This window comes from Nerophis lumbriciformis, linkage group LG13 (assembly GCF_033978685.3).
Source record: "Nerophis lumbriciformis linkage group LG13, RoL_Nlum_v2.1, whole genome shotgun sequence".
Taxonomy (NCBI): Eukaryota; Metazoa; Chordata; class Actinopteri; order Syngnathiformes; family Syngnathidae; genus Nerophis; species Nerophis lumbriciformis.
Window position 1 is genome coordinate 24,217,441 of NC_084560.2, and position 24,307 is coordinate 24,241,747.

General features: G+C 34.9%; 2 protein-coding genes across 2 annotated transcripts; both read right to left on the minus strand.

Moving 5' to 3' along the window:
• Window positions 1-1,751: 1,751 nt before the first annotated feature.
• Window positions 1,752-13,403, minus strand: LOC133613221 (claudin-10-like). The gene is made up of 5 exons (XM_061970615.1): window positions 13,126-13,403; window positions 5,943-6,104; window positions 5,744-5,825; window positions 4,151-4,258; window positions 1,752-4,062 (listed from the first exon to the last, which is right to left on the minus strand). Exons 1-5 carry the CDS (start codon window positions 13,355-13,357, stop codon window positions 3,828-3,830), a joined length of 819 nt encoding a protein of 272 aa, XP_061826599.1. The 5' UTR covers window positions 13,358-13,403; the 3' UTR covers window positions 1,752-3,827.
• Window positions 13,404-13,874: 471 nt separating this feature from the next.
• On the minus strand, window positions 13,875-23,525 carry cldn10l2 (claudin 10-like 2). Its single transcript, XM_061971444.2, has 5 exons — window positions 23,203-23,525; window positions 18,562-18,723; window positions 18,407-18,494; window positions 17,376-17,483; window positions 13,875-17,314 (listed from the first exon to the last, which is right to left on the minus strand). The coding sequence occupies exons 1-5, from the start codon at window positions 23,432-23,434 to the stop codon at window positions 17,107-17,109; spliced, it is 798 nt and encodes a 265-aa protein (XP_061827428.1). The 5' UTR covers window positions 23,435-23,525; the 3' UTR covers window positions 13,875-17,106.
• Window positions 23,526-24,307: the final 782 nt, after the last annotated feature.

Below are 24,307 nucleotides of genomic sequence, written 5' to 3' on the forward strand. Positions count from 1 at the left end.
TCAAACTGAAATCTCGATTGGCTGTGACGTGTTATACTAACGTCTGATTGGCCGGCCCAGCTGCACCACTAACTGGTTGTAGTTGACGTTTATTATCAGCGCATTGATTGATTGATTGAAACTTTTATTAGTAGATTGCACAGTACAGTACATATTCCGTACAATTGACCGCTAAATGGTAACACCAGAATAAGATATTCAACTTGTTTAAGTCGGGGCCCACGTTAATCAATTCATGGTGAAAAAGGATAGTTCCCATACCGGTAGTCGAACCCGAGCCGCCTGGGTGGAAACCAGGAATCCTAACCGCTAACCGCACGTATATCGTTATTTTATATTTCGTAACATTACGTGTAGCCATGGGGACTTATGTAGTTGCAGTGCAGATTGAAAAAGTACACAAAAAAGAGCACAGAGCTGATGCAACCAGCTGCTACTTCAGTGGCGCCATTTCTACATACAGTTACAAAGTAAAACACACAAAAAAAGAGCAATCATATATATTGCGCACATACAATTTCACCATGGATAGACAAACAAAGAAACAAAAATTTTTTTATTACTCTACCAACTGTACCAACAATATGATACAATACATATGTGTGTGTATATATATATATATATATATATATATATATATATATATATATATATATATATATATATGTATACATATATGTATAATGTTTAATGTATATATACATATATGTGTGTATATATTATATGTATATATATATATATATATATATATATATATATATATATATATATATATATATATATATATATATATATATACAATTAAAGTACCAATGATTGTCACACACACACACACACTAGGTATGGCAAAATTATTCTCTGCATTTGACCCATCACCCTTGATCACCCTCTGGGAGATGAGGGGAGCAGTGAGCAGCAGCGGTGGCCTCGCCCGGGAATCATTTTTGGTGATTTAACCCTCAATTCCAACCCTTGATGCTAAGTGCCAAGCAGGGAGATAATGGGTCCCATTTTTATAGTCTTTGGTATGACTCGGCCGGGGTTTAAACTCACAACCTACCGATATATATATATATATATATATATATATATATGTATATATATATATATATATATATATATATATATATATTTATATTTATATACACATATATATACGTATTAGGGCTGTCAAAGTTAACGCGATAATAACGCGTTAAGTTTAAATTTCAATAATGGCACTCATTTTCTTAATGGGTGAATAACGCACACGTGTCCATTTTGACCCTGGGGGGGGGGGGGGGGGGGGGGGGGGGGGGGGCTTGGCTGTAGTTCACTTGTTATTCATGAGTTACAAGCGAGCAGAAATGGACAAAAGAAAGTCGTCTACCTAATGGAAATATCAGGTTCAAAGCCATGGCAAGTTGTTCTCCCGACAAGAAAGGACTCTTTTTGGCTGTGAGAAGAGGCGACATCCCCGCAGCACACGCCTGCTTAGCGGGTATTTCAGGTGGGTGGTGCTTCACTTCCGTGTTCAGATTACCGTTAAGGTGCAGTGATAACATAAAATTTAGATTGTTACTGTGACTGATTTATTCCTACTGTAATGTGTAGAAGACATTTTTTGGACATGATGACGACTGCAGTATGACTTAATAAAATATATGTGAGCATTTCATCATCATGTCACCACAAAGACATTTTCACGCAGTGTATACAATTGTATTTATTTTAAGCTTAATTTAATATTATATTTTTTTACAATGTGTCTCTCTTTGTCAAGATAAACTACCATAGCAGTTTTTATTTCCAACATTTTACATGATGTCGATACATATTACTTTCATACATAGATGTACATGCAGTATACATACTGTACATACATTATTAAGTATTGTATTTGATTTTGATCACACTTTATTCTGCATTATTAAAAACATGTGTATACAATCAAAACAACCTGAACCGTTACAACAACAACAATAATAATGATAATAATGATAATACAAGCATATCCAAATAGCAATGTATACTTCATTGTATCTTCAAATGTTGGTTTATTTAGCAAATAAAAACTTTTGCATTTTCATGAACAAGAACCTTTCTTTAAGTGACTTATTACATTTAGGAAAACACATGATTGTAACAGTAGCTTATTATTGGCACATTTCTGGGGGAACCATTATACAAAACCCAAAACCAGTGAAGTTGGCACGTTGTGTAATTCGTAAACAAAAACAGAATACAATGATTTGCAAATCCTTTTCAACTTATATTCAATTGAATAGACTGCAAATACAATATATTTAATGTTCCAACTGAGAAACTTAATTTTTTTTTTTTGCAAATATTCATTAACTTAGAATTTAATGGCAGCAACAAGTTGCAAAAAAGTTGTCACAAGGGGATTTTTACCACTGTGTTACATGGCCTTTCCTTTTAACAACGTTTGGGAACTGAGGAAACACATTTTTGAAGCTTTTTAGGTGGAATTATTTCCCATTCTTGCTTGATGTACAGCTTAAGTTGTTCAACAGTCCGGGTTCTCCGTTGTGGTATTTTAGGCTTCATAATGCGCCACACATTTTCAATGGAAGGCAGGTCTGGACTACAGGCAGGCCAGTCTAGTACCCGCACTCTTTTACGATGAAACCACGCTGTTGTAGCACGTGGCTTGGCATTGTCTTGCTGAAATAAGCATGGGCGTCCATGATAACGTTGCTTGGATGGCAACATATGTTGCTCCAAAACCTGTATGTACCTTTCAGCATTAAAGGTGCCTTCACAGATGTGTAAGTTCCCCATGCCTTGAGCTGTAATACGTCGCCATACCATCACAGATGCTGGCTTTTGAACTTTGCGCCCATAACAATCCGGATGGTTCTTTTCCTCTTTGTTCCGGAGGACACGACGTCCCCAATTTCCAAAAACAATTTGAAATGTGGACTCGTCAGACCACAGAACACTTTTACACTTTGCATCAGTCCATCTTAGATGAGCTCGGGCCCAGCGAAGCCGGCGGCGTTTCTGGGTGTTGTTGATAAATGGCTTTGGCTTTGAGTAGTAGAGTTATAACTTGCACTCACAGATGTAGCGACAAACTGTAGTTACTGACAGTGGTTTTCTGAAGTGTTCCTGAGCCCATGTGGTGATATCCTTTACACACTGATGTCGCTTTTTGATGCAGTTCCGCCTGTGGGATCGAAGGTCCGTAATATCATCGCTTACATGCAGTGATTTCTCCAGATTCTCTGACCCTTTTGATGATATTAAAGACCGTCATGAAATCCCTAAATTCCTTGCAATAGCTGGTTGAGAAATGTTGTTCTTAAACTGTTTGGACAATTTGCTCACGCATTTGCTCACGCATTTGTTCACAAAGTGGTGACCCTCGCCTCATCCTTGTTTGTGAATGACTGAGCATTTCATGGAAACTGCTTTTTTACCCAATCATGGCACCCACCTGTTCCCTATTAGCCCGTTCACCTGTGGGATGTTCCAAATAACTGTTGGATGAGCATTCCTCAACTTTCTCAGTCTTTTTTTTGCCACTAGTGCCAGCTTTTTTAAAACACGTTGCAGGCATCAAATTCCAAATGAGCTAATATTTGCAAAAAATTACATAGTTTAACAGTTCGAACGTTAAGTATCTTGTCTTTGCAATCTATTCAATTGAATATAGGTTGAAAAGAATTTGCAAATCATTGTATTGTGTTTTTATTTACCATTTACACAACATGCCATCTTCACTAGTTTTGGGTTTTGTATGATTGTATGATCAGTCATAATTAAAGTTTCAATTAGGAAGAGTCAAACAAAGGGTGACATACAAACATTGAACCATGACATCACACATATGCGTTAGTGGCTGATGTTCTGGTGCTGCTGGTCACTGCAGAGCCACTCTTACTACTACTACTACTACTACTACTATTTCTAGTACTACTACTACTAGTAGTACTACTACTGATGCTGCTGATCTGTGACTTCCTGCTGTCACTAACATCTGCACCAGGTACCTTCTTCTTTAGGGGCGAAGCTAAGTAGGGATCAGGTAACATGTAGGCAGGCTCGCTTTTATAGCTGAAATATCCAATATAATTATATATTAATGACGTGTGTATATTTGTTAACATGCAAATGATAAGAAAACATCACAGGACGTGTTTACCTTGACTGGCATCCCTCCCTCCCGGCGAAGATGCTGTAAATGAGACCTCCAACCACCAGCAAAGTGGAACCCGCCCAGCCGATGAACACCCCGACACCTATTTCAAACCTTTAAGCAAAATATGTCTTTTAGTAACAGAATCAAATGTGACAATAAATTGTACTTATCGGTACTTCCATAGGGGCCATGAGCACCACTTTCAATCTTTGAAGTAATTTTTGAAAAACAATCTTGTTGTCACAAATAAAATAGTCTATTATTTACAAAGCCTATCCATTATTTAACTGTGCTCATCAACGAAATATTTATATGATAATTTGACTTTGAACACACTCTGCATACAAGCAAATGAAGTGCATACTTACTCAACAGCCATACATGTCACACTAAGGGTGACAGTATGAACAATGCCAACACTGTCATAAACATGTGCCATATAGTGAAACCACACTAAACAACAACGACAAACACATTTTTGGAAGAATATTTGCACCGCAACACAACATAAACACTACAGAACAAATTCCCAGAATTCCCTGCAGCACCAACTCTTCCGGGACGCTACAATACAAACAAACGCCATTGGTACCACGTACAATAGCGTGTCTAGTCGATACTACTATGATTACATCGATATTTTTTAATAGTACAAAATCTTCTTTCGTTTAAAAAAAAAAAGTATATTATGTGTATAAACTCAGGAAATATGAGGATTTATATATATGACCAATGTATGATCCTGTAACGACTTGGTATCCTGTAACTTCCCAAATGTGTGGTATCATCCAAAACTAATGTAAAGTATCAAACAAGAGAACAAAGTGATTATTACATTTTAACAGAAGTGTAGATAGAACATAAAGTTAAAGTACCAATGATTGTCACACACACACTAGGTGTGGTGAAATTTGTCCTCTGCATTTGACCCATCCCCTTGATCACCCCCTGGGAGGTGAGGGGAGCAGTGGGCAGCAGCAGTGCCGCGCCCGGGAATCATTTTTGGTGATTTAACCCCCAATTCCAACCCTTGATGCTGAGTGCCAAGCAGAGAGGTAATGGGTCCCATTTTTATAGTCTTTGGTATGACTCGGCCGGGGTTTGAACTCACAACCTACCGATCTCAGGGCGGACACTCTAACCACTAGTCCACTGAGTAGGTACATGTTGAAACAGAAAGTAAGCAGATATTAACAGTAAATGAAAAAGTAGATAATTAATTTTCTACCACTTGTCCTTAATAATGTTGACAAAATAATATAATGATAAATGACACACTATGTTACTGCATATGTCAGCAGCTAAATTAGGAGCCTTTGTTTGTTTACTTACTAATAAAAGACAAATTGTCTAGTATGTTCACTATGTTATTTAAGGACAAAATTACAATTATAAACATATGTTTAATGTACCGTAATATTTTTTGTTAAAATAAAGCCAATAATGACATTTTTTGTGGTACCCTTTTTTTAGAAAAGTACCAAAAAGTACCGAAATACTTTTGGTACCGGTACCAAAATATTGGTATCGGGACAACACTAATACACACACACCGAGCACCCACTGGCAGAAATGTAGATCGGCGCCTAAGCTTACTTCTGTTCTCTGTAGCTTGGGTCTTGGAATTCCGCTCTTATTTTGTTTCCGTAGTAGGAGAAAGCCGTCATGGAGCACAAACCTGAAACAAAAAGGCCACAGGAAATGTAAAAGCCTGGCACTTTCACCATAATAGGAAATAGCGTGTCTAAATGGTGTTATGTTATGTGTGACATTGTGGACCTGTGCTCGGAGTTACCTGCGATGAAGTAATTCATCCCCCCAGCAAAGGTCACCCTTGCTTTAGCGAGCTCAGACCCCCCGATTTTGGTACACTTCATTCCCACCATGACCAGAACCGACCCAAAGAAGGACAGGATGATGGCGGTGATGATGAGGGCTCGGCACATGTGAATGTCCCCTGCAGGGCGAGATGGTGCTGTTGTGAAACCTGCCTATTGTCTAGCCCAGGGGTGTCAAACCCATTTTAGCTCAGGGGCCGCATGGAGGAAAATCTGTGCACACTTGGGCCGCACTATTAAAATCATGGCATTAAAACAAAAAAATAAATAAAGACAACTTCAGATTGTTTTCTTTGTCTTACTTTGGCCCAAAAATAGAACAAACACATTCTGAAAATGCTGCAATAAAAATTGAAGTTTAGATCCATGAAGGAAAGAATAAATTGAATGAATACATTTACATATATATTTATTCTATTTTATTTATTTATTTTTTATCGTGTTCTGTTTGTGTTGTGTTGTGTTTGTTCGGTACTCGTTTTATCTTTTAACCTGCCCATTGTACAGCACTTTGGCTACCCCTGTGGTAAATTTTAAATGTGGTTTATAAATAAAGTTGATTTGATTTGATTTGATATGCATAAAAATGTGTTTTCTTTTGTATTATTATTTTTTTTATGAATTAAGTAACGTTTATGACAACATTTTTCCAAAACACAATATAGAATGTGAGATATAACAGGATAATGCATACATTTATCATTTGTTTTCAAATGAAAAAAAAAGTGGGACCCCAAAAATTTACTGTGAGACCCCATTTTTATGACTTGATGGGGTCCCTGGGACCCCATTTTGAAAATTCTTAGCGCCAACACTGATGGAGTATTGTTGTGTGCAAAACAGCAGCAATTACTAATACTAATCAAATATCATCCCGGGGGCCATAGATAATTAATTTGAGGGCCAGTAATGGCCCGCGGGCCTTGACTTTGACAGCCCTGGTATAGTCATATAGCGCTGGTTGATTAAGCATGTCAAGTTAGACTCAAAGAAATCACTCTTTTTTTTTGAGGGGTGGACAGAGTTTTTGAAGAAAAAGTCCAAATATAACAAAAAAAAACAAGGAACAAAGTTGTAATTTTAGTTACATTTTACAGTGATATAATACATAGATTACATACATACTAGGGGTGTGGGGGGAAAAATTGCAATTCTCACGTTGTGCGATTCAGAATAGATTCTCATTTTTTAAAAATCGATTTTTTTAAATGTATTTATTTAAAAAAAATATACATATATATTTTTTTAATTAATCAATCCAACAAAACAATACACAGCAATACCATAACAATGCAATCCAATTCCAAAACCAAACCCGACCCAGCAACACTCAGAACTGCAATAAACAGAGCAATTGAGAGGAGACACAAATACGACACAGAACAAACCAAAGTAAGCAGATATTAACAGTTGATAAAATTAATATTATCAACAACAGTATCAATATTACCGTATTTTTCGGAGTATAAGCCGCACCGGAGTATAAGTCGTACCTGCCGAAAATGCATAATAAAGAAGGAAAAAAAACATATATAAGTCGCACTGGAGTATAAGTCGCATTTTTTGGGGAAATGTATTTGATAAAAGCCAACACCAAGAATAGACATTTGAAAGGCAATTTAAAATAAATAAAGAATAGTGAACAACAGGCTGAATAAGTGTACGTTATATGACGCATAAAGTCATTCAAATAACTATAACATATAGAACATGCTATACGTTTACCAAACAATCTGTCACTCCTAATCGCTAAATCCAATGAACAATATACGTCTAGTCTCTTACGTGAATGAGATAAATAATATTATTTGATATTTAACGGTAATGTGTTAATAATTTCACACATAAGTCGCTCCTGAGTATAAGTCGCACTATGAAAAAAACTGCGACTTATAGTCCGAAAAATACGGTAGTTACAATTTCAACATAGCAGTGATTAAAAATCCCTCATTGACATTATTGTTAGACATTTATAAAAAAAAATTAAAAAAAAAGAACAATAGTGTCACAGTGGCTTACACTTGCATCGCATCTCATAAGCTTGACAACACACTGTGTCCAATATTTTCACAAAGATAAAATAAGTCATATTTTTGGTTCATTTAATAGTTAAAACAAATTTTCATTATTGCAATCAGTTGATAAAACATTGTCCTTTACAATTATAAAAGCTTTTTACAAAAATCTACTACTCTGCTTGCATGTCAGCAGACTGGGGTAGATCCTGCTGAAATCCTATGTATTGAATGAATAGAGAATCGTTTTGAATCGGGAAAAAAATCGTTTTTGAATCGAGAATCGTGTTGAATTGGAAAAAAAAAATCCATTTTGAATTGAATCGTGACCCCAAGAATCGATATTGAATCGAATCGTGGGACACCCAAAGATTCACAGCCCTAATACATACATATCATGATTAATCCAAATTCCAAAATGGGATTAATCTGATTAAAACAAATCATTTGACAGACCTAATATTTTGACTCCATTATTTAAAATATTTTTTATCTTGTATTTTCCTTGGAAAAGTATGCCTTTTTACTTGTAAAGTTGTAATTTTAGTTAAATTTGACAGTGATATAATACATAGATTACAAGGAAAAAGGCATATTTTTACAAGGAAAAATACATTGTAAAAATACAAGATACATTTTTTTTTTAAATAATGGAGTCCGCGACCCCAAAAGGGACAAGCGGTAGAAAATGGATGGATGGATGGATGGAGTCAAAATATTAGGTCTGTCAAATGATTTGTTTTAATCAGATTAATCCCATTTTGGAATTTGGATTAATCATGATTAATCACTGGCTTGCATAACTACAATTTGGTTGAAAAAAAGACCCCAATGTTTGGACACTAATTCAATTTTGTTGTCAGAATGTCATCGAGGAACTTTTGTAAAAGTTTTACTTGATTGCATGTCATTTATTTGCATTGCACGTTGCAACTGTTTTTTCCAAAGTTCTTTCAGGCTGGATTTTGGTGTAAAATTTGCCAATGAGCACACCAAGCGGAATCTCCTCGCTTATTTTCGTACTGACGTATGCATTGATGTGATCACTGACTATATGCTGTTAAGGTAAAAAAGCTCGTATGGTCTAAATAAATTACCGAATTAAGTGTGTTCATTAATAACATGAGTTAACTCATTAATTTTGACAGCTCTACAGAATATGTATCATAAATGTATGACTTTTTTTTTTTTGTGAAATTGTTTTCTTTTAAAGTTAAAAAGTTAAAGTACCAATGATTGTCACACACACACACTAGGTGTGGCGAGATTATTCTCTGCATTTGACCCATCACCCTTGATCACCCCCTGGGAGGTGAGGGGAGCAGTGGGCAGCAGCGGTGGCCGCGCCCGGGAATCATTTTTGGTGATTTAACCCCCAATTCCAACCCTTGATGCTGAGTGCCAAGCAGGGAGGTAATGGGTCCCATTTTTATAGTCTTTGGTATGACTCGGCCGGGATTTGAACTCACAACCTACCGATCTCAGGGCGGACACTCTAACCACTAGGCCACTAAAAAAAAGTCAGAAGTATACACAATGAAGTCCTATTGTTACAATAAAATGTTTTCATTTTACCGTAGTAAACCTGAACATCACATGAAAAACAATTTTATGAGAGAAATACGCCAACTTATACCAAAATGAAGTCTGAATTTTACTACAATAAAAAAATGTTTTATATAAAATTTGTATCAAAGTCAAAATAGTAAAAAAAAAATTAATTTTACAGGAACAACATCAAAGTATACAAATAAAAAGTCACAGTGTTCTCAGAAAAAAATACAAGCAAAACAATTAAAATAAGAAAGTCACAATATCACAGAAAAACAATCTATATTTTCACAATAAAGTTAAAATATTACAAGAAAAAGTTGTTTTTTCACAGTATAAAAGTTGGAATATTACTAGAACAAGTTGTATTTTTCAATAATACACTTTAAATATTACAAGAAAAAAGAGACACTTGGAAGAGATTATTTCCTTTCTTTTGTGTTACAAACAAAATGTTTTGAGGAGGCATTTATAACTTTACAGGAACAACATCAAAGTATACAAATAAAAAGTCACAGTGTTCTCAGAAAAAAATACAAGCAAAACAATTAAAATAAGAAAGTCACAATATCACAGAAAAACAATCTATATTTTCCCAGTATTAAAGTTGATATATTATGAGAAAAAGTTGTATTTTCACAGTATTAAAGTTTAAATATTACTAGAACAAGGTGTATTTTCACAGTATTTTTTTAAAGTTGGAATATTACTTGAAAAAGTTGTATTTCCACACTATTAAAGTTGAAATATTACTAGAACAAGTTGTATTTTTCAATAATACACTTTAAATATTACAAGAAAAAAGAGACACTTGAACACATGTATTTCCTTTTTTGTGTGTTACAAAGAAATTGTACAAGCAAAACAATTAAAATAAGATAAGTCACAATATAACAGAAAAACAATCTATATTTTCACAATAATAAAGTTAAAATATTACAAGAAAAAGTTGTTTTTTCACAATATTAAAGTGAAATATTATTAGAACAAGTTGTATTTTCACAGTATTAAAGTTGAAATATTACGAGAACAAGGTGTATTTTGACAGTATTTTTTTAAAGTTGAAATATTACTAAAACAAGTTGTATTTTTCAATAATACACTTTAAATATTACAAGAAAAAAGAGACACTTGGAACAGATTTATTTTCTTTTTTTTGTGTTACAAAAAAATGTTTTGAGAAGGTATTTATAATTTTACAGGAACAAAATCAAAGTATACAGTATACCAGAATAAAATACAAGCAATACAACTAAAATAAGATAAGTCACAATATTACGGAAAAACAATCTATATTTTTACAATAATAAATATAAATATTACAAGAAAAAGTGTTTTTTTCACAGTATTAAAGTTGAAATATTACTAGAACAAGTTGTATTTTCACAGTATTAAAGTTTAAATATTACTAGAACAAGGTGTATTTTCACAGTATTTTTTTCAAGTTGAAATATTACTAGAACAAGTTGTATTTTTCAATAATACACTTTAAATATTACAAGAAAAAAGAGACACTTGGAACAGATGTATATTTTTGTTGTGTGTTACAAAAAAAATGTTTTGAGAAAGCATTTATAATTTTACAGGAACAAAATCAAAGTATACAAATACAAAGTCACAGTGGTACCAGAAAAAAAATACAAGCAAAACAACTAAAATAAGATAAGTCACAATATTACGGAAAAACAATCTATATTTTCACAATAATAAATATAAATATTACAAGAAAAAGTGTTTTTTTCACAGTATTAAAGTTGAAATATTACTAGAACAAGGTGTATTTTCACAGTATTAAAGATGAAATATTACTAGAACAAGTTGCATTTTCACAGTATTTTTTCAAGTTGAAATATTACTAGAACAAGTTGTATTTTTCAATAACACACTTTAAATATTACAAGAAAAATTAGACACTTGGAGCAGATTTATTTCCTTTTTTTGTGTTGAAAATATTACTATAACAAGTTGTATTTTCACAGTATTAAAGTTGAAATATTACTAGAACAAGGTGTATTTTCACAGTATTTTTTAAAAGTTTAAATATTACTAGAACAAGTTGTATTTTTCAATAATACACTTTAAATATTACAAGAAAAAAGAGACACTTGGAAAAGATGTATTTTTTTTTTGTGTTACAAAAAAAATGTTTTGAGAAGGCATTTATAATTTTACAGGAACAAAATCAAAGTATACAAATACAAAGTCACAGTGGTACCAGAAAAAAATACGAGCAAAACAACTAAAATAAGATAAGTCACAATATAACGGAAAAACCATTTATATTTTCACAAAAAATAAATATAAATATTACAAGACAAGGTGTACTTTCACAGTATTTGTTTAAAGTTGAACTATTACTAGAACAAGTTGTACTTTCAATAACACACTTTAAATATTACAAGAAAAATGAGACACTTGGAACAGATTTATTTCCTTTTTTTTGTGTTGAAAATATTACTCGACCAAGTTGTATTTTCACAGTATTAAAGTTGAAATATTACTAGAACAAGTTGTATTTTTCAATAATACAATTTAAATATTACAAGAAAAAAGAGACACTTGAACACATGTATTTCCTTTTTTGTGTGTTGCAAAGAAATTGTACAAGCAACACAATTAAAATAAGATACGTCATAATATTACAGAAAAACAATCTATATTTTCACAATAATAAAGTTAAAATATTACAAGAAAAAGTAGTTTTTTCACAATATTAAAGTGAAATATTATTAGAACAAGTTGTATTTTCACAGTATTAAAGTTGAAATATTACTAGAACAAGTTGTATTTTTCAATAATACACTTTAAATATTAGAAGAAAAAAGAGACACTTGGAACAGATTTATTTCCTTTTTTTTGTGTTACAAAAAACATGTTTTGAGAAGGCATTTATAATTTTACAGGAACAAAATCAAAGTATACAGATACAAAGTCACAGTGGTACCAGAAAAAAATACAAGCAAAACAACTAAAATAAGATAAGTCACAATATTACGGAAAAACAATTTATATTTTCACAATAATAAATATAAATATTACAAGAAAAAGTGTTTTTTTCACAGTATTGAAGTTGAAATATTACTAGAACAAGGTGCACTTTCACAGTATTTTTTTCAAGTTGAAATGTTACTAGAACAAGTTGTACTTTTCAATAACACACTTTAAATACTACAAGAAAAATGAGACACTTGGAACAGATTTATTTCCTTTTTTTTGTGTTGAAAATACTACTGGAACAAGTTGTATTTTCACAGTATTAAAGTTGAAATATTACTAGAACAAGTTTTTTTTTTCCAATAATACACTTTAAATATTACAAGAAAAAAGAGACACTTGGAACAGATTTATTTCCTTTTTTTTTGTGTTACCAAAAATAGATTTTTTTTGAGAAGGCAATCCCACTCCCACTTCCACAACAATCATAGTTATTGTGTATTGTCTAATTTTTTTGTATTTATTTTAATAATCTGGAAACATCATTGGAGTAAAAATACATGCATTATACTTAGATGTACTTAGATTGTTTGTACTTTACAAATACATTATACAGACTATTGTACTATATTATACTTACAGTTAAGTGCCAGCAAAGAAGGGATTCCCTTGCAGTCAGACACACCAGTGGAATCTGACACACAATCCTTCCACAGGTTGGAGAAGTAGTTGGACGTAGTCAGGACAATGCTGCCCACCTCAGACCAGGTCCAGATCTCTGTAGGCATGGTGGAACACACCAGGATCCACCCTGACACGCACACCACAAAGCAGCCTATCTCCATGTACATCACTACCGTCCTGTAACCCATTTTATTTTCACTTCTAAAACTGTAAGGAGAAGAAGGTGATTCCGTCACTCTGGTGTGTGCATGGAAAGACAATGAAGATGATGATGATGAGGATGACGATGGTTTGTTGTGTGTGTCGTGTTTTGCACTGACACTCCTGTGTTTAATGAGGGTCACCGTCATGATGTGTTTGTTTTGTGCATGCAAACCCACACAAACACAAGGAGGACAACCAAACTCCACACGGAAATGTTCCAACAGAGATTCAAACCCTCAACCTGCTGACTGTAAAAGTTCCACTTGCCCCTCACGGGTGAGCTGGAGCCTATCCCAGCTGACCTATCGATTAAACTCTTTTTAATTACCATCAGTATTATCACAAGATAAATATATTGTCCGTAAATCTTTAGACCTTATACCTGCTTATCAATGATACAAAGATTCATTGTATTATATGAAAATAAATGTAGTTCAAAGATTTAAGTTTTTTTTTTAATTATATTTGTAAATTACCAAGATGTTTTTTTACAATGTTGAATCATTTTGACAAGGCATTAAACAACAACCTACCAAAGCACAGTTCTACATAGACATACCTGCACAGGACACACTCCATGTACTGCACACACTATACATTATATACAAACCCCAAAACCAGTGAAGTTGGCCCGTTGTGTAAATGGTAAATAAAAACAAAATACAATGATTTGCAAATCTTTTTCAACTTATATTCAATTGAATAGACTGCAAAGACAAGATATTTAAAGTTCGAACTGGAAAACTTAATTATTTTTTTGCAAATATTAGCTCATTTGGAATTTCATGCCTGCAACATGTTTCAAAAAAGCTGGCACTAGTGGCAAAAAAGACTGAGAAAGTTGAGGAATGCTCATCAAACACTTATTTGGAACATCCCACAGGTGAACAGACTAATTGGGAACAGGTGGGTGCCATGATTGGGTATAAAAGCAGCTTCCATGAAATGCTCAGTCATTCACAAACAAGGATGGCGCGAGGGTCACCACTTAGTGAACAAATGCATGAGCAAATTGTCGAACAGTTTAAGAACAACATTTCTAAACAAGTTATTGGAAGGAATTTAGGGATTTCACCATCTACGGTCCGTAATAACATCAAAAGGTTCAGAGAATCTGGAGAAATCACTGCACGTAAGCGATGATATTACGGACTTTCGATACCTCAGGCGGTACTGCATCAAAAAGCCACATCAGTGTGTAAAGGATATCACCACATGGGCTCAGAAACACTTCAGAAAACCACAGTCAGTAACTAAAGTTTGTCGCTATGGAGGGTGTGTTAGTGCCCAAGGCATGGGTAACTTACACATCTGTGAAGGCGCCATTAATGCTGAAAGGTACATACAGGTTTTGGAGCAACATATGTTGCCATCCAAGCAACGTCATCATGGACGCCCCTGCTTATCTCAGCAAAACAATGCCAAGCCACGTGTTACAACAGTGTGGCTTAATAGTAAAAGAGTGCGGGTACTAGACTGGCCTGCCTGTTGTCCAGACCTGTCTCCCATTGAAAATGTGTGGCACAATATGAAGCCTCGGACTGTTGAACAACTTAAGCTGTACATCAAGCAAGAATGTGGGAAAGAACATTAAATATCTTGTCTTTGCAGTCTAGTCAATTGAATATAAGTTGATAGGGATTTGCAAATCATTGTATTGTTTTTATTTACCATTTACACAACGTGCCAACTTCACGGGTTTTGTACTAGAAATGCCCAAATAAGCACATCCACCACACTATGGCATCACAAATAGCCGACTGTTACAAAAACATTACAAACCACAACACAATGATTTAATGCTTTGGCATTGTTTAACACAACTTTGTAACAACATCAACAAAAGAGGAAATTCATCATTGGAAAAAAATATTTTGTGCGGGTAAAACATTTAAATGTTACGTTTAATGTAGTCGTTGACTGTGTCTGATCCTGAGAAGGGATAGTGTCACATAATTAGATAAGGCAATTCCTGAATGAATTGCGTGTGAATGCTCCAATGATGAAGTTGGACTGAAATGCTGACAGAATGCAGTATGAATGTAAGAATAGTTTGAATGTTGGAATGGTTTGAATGTTGAAGAGTTTGAATTTCCAGGAAAAGCGGAATTTGACTCGGAACTTGGTAAAGTATTAGTTGGATGAGTTGAATGTGTTGATGTTGGAATGGTTTGAATCGGTTGAAAAATGTGTGAATTGTGGAAGTTTAAAAAATGGACAATTCATTTTGAATGAGGAAAATGTCCCTGAAAACTGTGAATTCTTGGAAATCCGGGAATTTTAAAAAAATTGTTGAAGGAGAGCACACAATTTTGAACAGGCTGAATATTTTGAAGTTGGATTGGTTTGAATTGGACAAAAATGTGGGAATTGTGGAATTTTGAAACATGTCCCATTCATTTCAATGGGAATTTCATGGAAGTTTGGGAATTTTGGGGAAAGCGGGATTTTTTTTGGAAAATGTTAAAAGACTTGAATGTTCTGAATGAGAGTTGGTGTTGGATTTTTTCAAATCGGTCGAGAAATGCTTTAATTGAGAAATGGTATTAAGGAATTCCAGGAAAACCGGGAAATTTTCCGGTTCAAAAAACAACTTTTTTTTTTTGTCCTGATTAAGAGGAATGATTGGACAGTGGAACAGTTGAAGTGGGTTGAAAAATGTGCGAGGAGTGGTCGCCAGAAAAAAGGGTCAAACAAGGGTTTGAAAAAAAGGGAATTCCTGGAATTTTTTTGAACTTAGAAAAATGATAGTTTGAATGTCCAGGATGAGTGAATGTGTTGAATGGTTTTAACAGGTTAAAAATGTGGAAATGGTGGAAGTTTGAAAAATGGCCAATTCATTTTGAATGGGAAAAATGTCCTAGAAATCCTGGAATTCTGGGAATTTTTGGAATTTGTCAAGGGAAAGCCCGCGTATCCCGAATAGGCTGAACAGTTTGAAGTTAGAATGGTTTGAATCGGACAAAAATGTGGGAACTGTGGAACTTTGAAAAATGTCCCATTCATTTCAATGGGAATTTCATAGAAATTTGGGAATTTTGGGTAAAGCGGGATTTTTTGGGAAAATGTTAATAGACTTATATGTTCTGAAATCGGTCGAGAAATGTTAAAGTAGTGACATTGTTCATTGAGAAATGGTATTAAGGAATTCCAGGAATTCCGGGAAAACCGGTACATTTTCAAGTTCAAAAAACAACTTTGTTTTTTTGTCCTGATTAAGAGGAATGATTGGACAGTGGAACGGTTGAAGTGGGTTGAAAAATGTGCGAGTAGAGGTCGCCAGAAAAAAGGGTCAAAAAAGGGTTTGAAAAAAAGGGAATTCCTGGAATTTTTTTGGAACTTAGAAAAATTATAGTTTGAATGTCCAGGATGAGTGGAATGTGTTGAATGGTTTTAATAGGTTAAAAATGTGGAAATGGTGGAAGTTTGAAAAATGGCCAATTCATTTTGAATGTGAATAATGTCCTAGAATTCCTGGAATTCTGGGAATTTTTTGGAATTTGTTCAAGGGAAAGCCCGCGTATCCCGAATAGGCTGAACAGTTTGAAGTTGGAGCAGTTTGAATCGGGTGAAAAATGTAGAAGGTAGAGCGCGCCAACACCTGGAGAAGAAGAACAACAACAACTATATGCATTGGAGCATTCACACAATAATACAATATTAAAAATCTAAAAAAAAAAAATTGGATAAGTACAAGAGTTTCCTTCCAAATCTGCAGTTCAAGTGTTCAAGACTACACGAATGCATCTCTGGCCGACATTTTCTCAGGTGTTGTCGCAGAGAGCTTGGAGATTCTGGAGCCGCTGGATCTTCCTGAGGCGTAGTACGTCCCATAGAGCCTGGAGGGTCTGCTGTAGGCTCCGTAGTATCCTGTGTACAGGCTTCTCCCTCTCGAGCGAGGGTCCATGTAGGTGCGTCCTCCGTAGGCGTAGACCACTCGACTGAAGAAGAAACCTGCATGAACGCGAGCGAAAAAGACCCCGGAATAAAGTGCCGGCATACCTCTTGGGTTTGACGACCGTGTAGACTGTGACGGCGTAGAAGATAGCCCCTAAAAGGATGCAGAAACATCCAACCAGCCCGAGAAAAATGGGAGGTCCTAAGTCGTACCTGAAGGTTGACATGCAAAGAATATTTCTTAAGATTTCAGTTCAGTTCAGTTCCGTTCAGTTTCAGTTTATTCGTAACACGCACACGATACAATGTAATGCATCACACAATTCCAGTTGTTTCATTACAGCACGTCCGAAAAGGAGTAGGAAGAAGCTGAGCTTATTTAATCCTACCCCTTTTCATACCATAGCAATTGTATCCAATTTCTTTGTTCTCTGTAACAGAACAGTGAACAAATAAATAAATGTCAGAATAATTGTATTTATGTTATCACAAAACTTTGTGTTACATTGAGTTCAGCTCGCCCAGAGAGCAGACAAAAGCTGTCTTTGATCCTCCCAAGAAGGCTCGTAAAACTCCACTGTGTAGAATGGGAAGCAACATGAAGGTGTTCTGTTTCTTTGATGTATTGTAATCCACAGAAAGATTGTGTCTTGACCCGAGATCTACAACGCGGAGAAGAAGCAGGACCAGACCCCCCTCCAGGCGACCTTTTCTTTTGACTGTTTTATGACCTCTTCTTTGAACTGTTTACGACCTTTTCTTTCAACTGTTTGTAATCAAAGGCGATGGCCGTTTACGACCCCCCGTCCCTTTAGAAACAGCTGTCGCCATGTAATCAGGGAAAGTTCAAATAAAAGAGGAGGCGTACAACCTTTCGTCAGAGTGTGGAACACTGTGCAAGGGTAATAGATGACATCAGTGTTTGAACCTGACAATAATAAATAAATAATATACCATAGTAAGCATACAAACATTAAATGCATAAATAATCTTTGTCTCAATAAAAAAATAAAAATGAATAAAAATGAATAAAAATGAATAAAAATGAATAAAAATGAATAAAAATGAATAAAAAAATAAATAAATAAATAAATAAATAAATACAAAGTTGGAAGGTGATAGAAGAGTGAACCTACCGCAATATTCCAGGCGCCAAACTGGGAGCAAAGGACGTCCTGGCGATCCTGTTGATGTATAAGCAGTAGGCGGCGATGTCTGCCACACCTGTGCAGCGAGCGTTAGAGCGCGTGAGGGCAAAACAGGAGCGGGCAAGAAAGAAAGTCGAACTCACCGCCTGCAAAGTGAAAGACGGCGCCTGCAAAAAGCATCTTGTCCTTGCTCTGCTGCTCGCCGCCTATGTAAGTGCACTCCATGCCCAGGAAGCACAGCACTGCGGCAAAGAAGCCCAGCGTCAGGCCGCACATCAGCAAGCCTCGCACGCCCTGCACGTACGCTACAGCACACACAGCAGACAGAAAAATTGAGATTTATCACAAAAAAAAAAAGATCGCTTTAATCATGTATATACTAGGATTGTACGGTATACCGGTATTAGTATAGTACCACCATAATGAATAATATTCGGTACTATACCGCCTCTGAAAAGTACCGGTTCGCCACCCCCCCGCACCGTCGGCGGCTAAAGTCCAGCCCCAGTCTGTAGTGTTTTAGCTACTTCTAAATCACTAATCCTCGTCTCCATGGCAACAAATAAAGTAAGTTTCTTACAAGTATCATCCCTGCAGGACGAGGAATAGCTAAACATGCTTCACTACACACCGTAGCTCACCGGCATCAAAATGTAAACAAACGCCATTGGTGGATCTACACCTAACATCCACTGTAATGATACCAAGTACAGGAGCGTATCTAGTCGATACTACTATGATTACGTCGATATTTTTTGGCATCACAACATCTTTCCTTTTTTATAATATGTTTATAAACTCAGGAAATATGTCCCTGGACACGAGGACTTTGAATATGACCAATGTATGATCCTGTAACTACTTGGTATCGGATTGATACCCAAATGTGTGGTATCATCCAAAAAGTATCAAACAACAGAATAATAGGTGTATATTACATTTTAACAGAAGTGTAGATAGAACATGTTAAAAGAGAAAGTAAGGAGATATTAACAAATGAACAAGTAGATTAATAATTTATTTTCTACAAACATACAATGGGAGTATATTGCAAGAAAGACCTAAAATGAACTAAGACAAATGTTTGACATAAATGTTAAAATTCACAAAGTCCGGGTATGAGACATCAAGGACGATGTTGTGGTCTTGACTTCACTCAGACTTGTCGATTTGTATGATCCTTGCATCTATTATGGCTGTTTGCTCCTTATAACGACAAAAATACTTCTTATCTAATGACTCACGGTATTTCTCCATCGCATCACAGCCAGAGCAATGTTAATTTTTCCACTGGATAGTTTGGAAATATTACGTGTAACTCTGATGCTTGACCTTCAAAATGGCACTTCCGGGAAATCCCTCTATTGCTGTTCTGTTCTTGGGTGTTGCAATCGTTAAATTAGAGGAAAGAGCTTTTAAACAAACTTTATAAAGTCAAGGGAAAAACGAAAGTGCTTCGAAGGAAATGGCTCTTAAAAATATCACTTTCATAATTTTGTGGAAATACAATTGGACCATTTGTGTCTGCAGTGATCACTTTGCAAAATGTTTGTTTGAACATTTGATTTGTTTGAGAAACTTTCTGTGATGCAATCGAGTTGATTCTCCAATTTGTCGGTAGTGTTTGATAGCGGAACTAAACGTAAATAAACGACAATAGATCGAATTAGTTTGTTTTCTTTTGTGATTGCTATGACTAAATATAACCACAAAGACCTGGTTGTGCAATTAGACTAACGCCATGTTAAGTCTTAGTAATAAATATTGTGATTGTTTGTCCAATCCACTGTATTTTTGTCGATTTTCATAACAGAAACTAAAGGCTCAGTTGTTGTTGTGCAGGAAAGCCAAGCGTTGTATTTTGACACGGATGACCGACCACATTGTAACGTCTTTGGGGGTTGCAGCTTACTACGGGTTGTTCTCCCGGGATGCAGAATGGAATAGACTACTCCGGACAAGGCATGCAGGTAAAAACATGATTTAATTACCCAAAACTCAAAGAGGTACAAACAAAAAAGCAACACAAAGCGAAGGCACAACGCGCTGATCGCAATTAGAGCTAAAGCACAAAACTTAGCGCAGGAAATAAAGACGCTAACACTTAGCATGGACTTGAGACAAGGAATACTCACAAAACTTTGGCATGAAACAAAACTTCCGTAACAGGTTGCATGAAGCAAATAACGACGCCAGGCCGACTGACTGTCAAAGGCAAACTTAAATAATACCTCTGATTAGTGCTCGGGTAACAGGTGAGCGGCCGAACACTAATCAGAGACAGGTGAACATAATTAGCAACAGGTGCGTGAGTCCAAGACGTGAAACAGGCGACACTCATGGTTGTCAAGGTAACAAACAAACAAGGAAGTGCAACCAGGAACTATGGAGTCTTTAAAACAGAAAATAACATAAAACATGATCCAAACCACAGATCGTGACAGATATTTGTTAGCACCAGGAGAATATCCTGAATACTAATAAACAGAAGGAATACATCTCTTGTAGGCTTAATCTTGATATCGCAAGCAAACATTGCTGAACAACAGGGATGTTTTTGAGACAAAATATGAACTTCACAACATAAAAACAACTGCAGACAGGAATTGTCAATGAGACTAATATTTGTAGCAGGAAATCAACTGCAAACAATTGTATCCTTTTTCTCATTCGCGTCACGATCACAGCAGCACGGCACTCCTTATGTCAATCAAATACGTTACTTACCGATGCACGAATAAATCAAACTCTGTCTTTCATTGATTATTGCTTCATTTGTGGACCCCTCAGATGTAAAGACATGATGAGCCCCGAATCTTTTCTTCTCCAAACACAATAAGTGTCAAGGGAAGTGAGGTAGCGGTAACGGTTTAAAATGGTTTAAATCATTTTTATATATATTTTACTTAATAGTGTAAAAATCCACTCCATCCCATTTTTAAAAAAAATGTCATGATCGCTTTAATATTTGCCTCTAAGCCTTTCAAAATAAGACTAAATCTGGTAAATAAACAGTAGCCTAATGGGGCTTAGACCACATGTCTCTAGGTCACGTGATTTCAACCCACCTATAGCTTGAAATAACTCACATATGGGAATGAATAAATAAAATTGACTTGAAAAATAACAATGTTTCCGTCATGTCCTCATTTATCATGTCTTTATTTTTTCGGACTATAATGTGCAATAATGTTATATGTGTATACGTATATATATGCATATGTATGGATATGTGCATGTGTGTGGATATATACACATATATATATACAGTATATATCTTCTTTTTTATTTTTATTTTTTTTACTATTTATATTACTCAATTATTGTGTATGCACCTTAGAGGATCTGCTCCAATTTCGTTGCTATTTGAACCTGTTCATTGTAATAATGACAAATAAAACTCTATTCTATTCTATTCTAACATTTGCTGGAAACGGTCACACATTTCTACCGACTGATTGTGAGATGATTAAATAAAAGAAAGACGCAACTAAAGAAATGTAGCTGGTAATGAGAAAATAACAGATGAAAAAGTAAAAACAGAACATAACTATGAGAGTTTAATTTGATAACAGTTTATAGTCCGTGATTGCAGTTGTTATTATATTGCATATAACAGAGTTTTTCAACGCAGCACACTTGTGTGCCGTGGGAGATTATGTAATTTCACCTAATTGGGTTAAAAATATTTTTTGCAAACCAGTAATTATAATCCGCAAATAATGTGCCGTTGTTGAGTGTCTGTGCTGTCAAGAGATGGGCAGAGTAACCATGTAATACTCTTCCATATCAGTAGGTGGCAGCAGGTAGCTAATTGCTTTGTTGATGTCGGGAACATGGTTTGTCGTGATCACAATATGCAGACGACAGCGGGAGGCAGCGTGCAGGTAAAAAGGTATCTAATCCTTAAACCAAAAATAAACAAAAAGGCAAGTGCCGCTAAGAAAAGGCATTGAAGCTTAGGGGATGGCTGTGCAAAACGAAGCTAAAACTGAACTGGCTGCAAAGTAAACAAAAACAGAATTCTGGACGACAGCAAAGACTTACAGCATATGGGGTAGCAGACGGCGTCCACAAAGTACATCCGTACGTGACATGACCATCAACAACAAAATAGGAGCGCAAGACAAGAACTAAAACACTACGCACAGGAAAACGGCAAAAAAATCAAAATAAGTCACGGTGTGATGTGACAGGTGGTGACAGTACACCTACTTTGAGACAAGAGCTATGGTGATGCATGGTTGGTTATGGTTTAAAGTCATATCCAACGATTGCGAGAACGACTTTTTACTGTCAATATCGGCTGCTGAGTTTCATTTTTTCAATGTAAAAAGTGTGCCTTGGCTCAGAAAATGTTGAAAAACACTGGTATATAATATTTGCTGCTCTTTGTACTTTGAATATCCCCACACCCTAGGTAAAAATACATGTATTTATTTGAATTAAAAAGTATAATATATATAAAAAAAAAATAAAATAAAAACTATATATATATATATATATATATATATATATATATATATATATATATATATATATATATATATATATATATCTAAATATAAAAAATAAGTAATTTAAATAAAAATAAAATGCAATATTTTTTTTTTACAAACGGATCATAAGGTACACTTGAAAAAAAACATACGCACGGAATTCTTTAATTTCTTGCAAGGGAAATTCAATATAAATTTTACTGTTATAAAACACCACATAGAATATTTGAATGCCAACAGTTTTGTAGCACAAGTATTGCAGTAAAACTAGTCTTGATGACTTACTGGTGACGCTCCACAGCACAGGGAAGTCTCTACAGTTTGTCACTGCAGTGGAGTCAGTGAAGCAGTCTTTCCACAGATTGGACCAGTACCAGGCCACCTTGATGATGAACGACCCGCCCTGGCCTCCTATTTGAGTGATCCTCCAGAAGTCCATGGCCATGGTGCACAGCACAAACAGCCAGCCCAGCGTTGATATCAAGAAGCCACACACTTGTATAAATCGCTTACGCATTTTACATGAAAAGATTTGCAAAGTGAAGGCTGTGTGCAGTAATGTGGTGTCTTTAGTTGAGACAGCAGGTGGAGCAGACAGAATGACTCTCTCTCACTGCGTGTGTGTGTGTGTGTGTGTGTGTGTCAGTCATCGGTGTTGATGAGGGTTCTCGACCTGACTTATTGATGTTTACTGTCAACATGTTGGAGTGTGTCATAACTGATAACGCCATCTTTTACATCCATTATCTGTCCCTCTGGCTGAGAATAAGAGAGAAGACACACAAACAATAACTTAGACTTGTTTTTTTTTTTACCTTTATTCTGTTAAAAGAACCAATGTCACAAAAATACCCGAACATCATAGTATAAAACAAAGTTTGACACACTGCACACACATTTAATGTGCAACCAGCAAAGCAATATTCAATAATAAATACAATTGACATTTAAAAAAGAAAAAAATATATATATAAATGCTGTGTTTGATAAATGGTCTTTTTATTTGAAAACATTATATTAATTGTCTATATTTTACATAAGTTTAAACATTTTTTTTGTTTTACTTGTATTACTATCAAGAGATTATTACTTTTTTTAATATAATGGGAACATAGAAGGAATATTTTTTGTAGTATGGAGGAAATATTTTAGTTTAAAAAAAACAACAACAAACAAACAAGAAAAGTGGAAGATAAAATCTTGCAATTGTAATGAAAATACAGTTCCTTTTTGTATTTGTATATTCCACAATGTTTATACTTAATGATTAATAGACACAATATTTTTCGTGAAATTATGTTTAATTGCACTGATTTATTAATAGGAAAAAACATAGTTGCTTTTTATAATATTTGTATATTTTACAATGTATACATTTAATTATTAATGA

Excerpts from the sequence above, each read along its gene's own strand:
- LOC133613221 (XM_061970615.1), bottom strand. The coding sequence starts at position 13,357 with ATGGGTTACAGGACGGTAGTGATGTACATGGAGATAGGCTGCTTTGTG. Across the intron at positions 4,259-5,743 it reads CCAAGCTACAGAGAACAGAA|GTTTGAAATAGGTGTCGGGG; the intron begins GTAAGCTTAGGC and ends TTTTGCTTAAAG. Across the intron at positions 4,063-4,150 it reads AGGGAGGGATGCCAGTCAAG|CTATAAAAGCGAGCCTGCCT; the intron begins GTAAACACGTCC and ends TGGATATTTCAG.
- cldn10l2 (XM_061971444.2), bottom strand. The coding sequence starts at position 23,434 with ATGCGTAAGCGATTTATACAAGTGTGTGGCTTCTTGATATCAACGCTG. Across the intron at positions 18,495-18,561 it reads CGTCTTTCACTTTGCAGGCG|GTGTGGCAGACATCGCCGCC; the intron begins GTGAGTTCGACT and ends CTCGCTGCACAG. Across the intron at positions 17,315-17,375 it reads ACGGTCGTCAAACCCAAGAG|TCGAGTGGTCTACGCCTACG; the intron begins GTATGCCGGCAC and ends TTTCTTCTTCAG.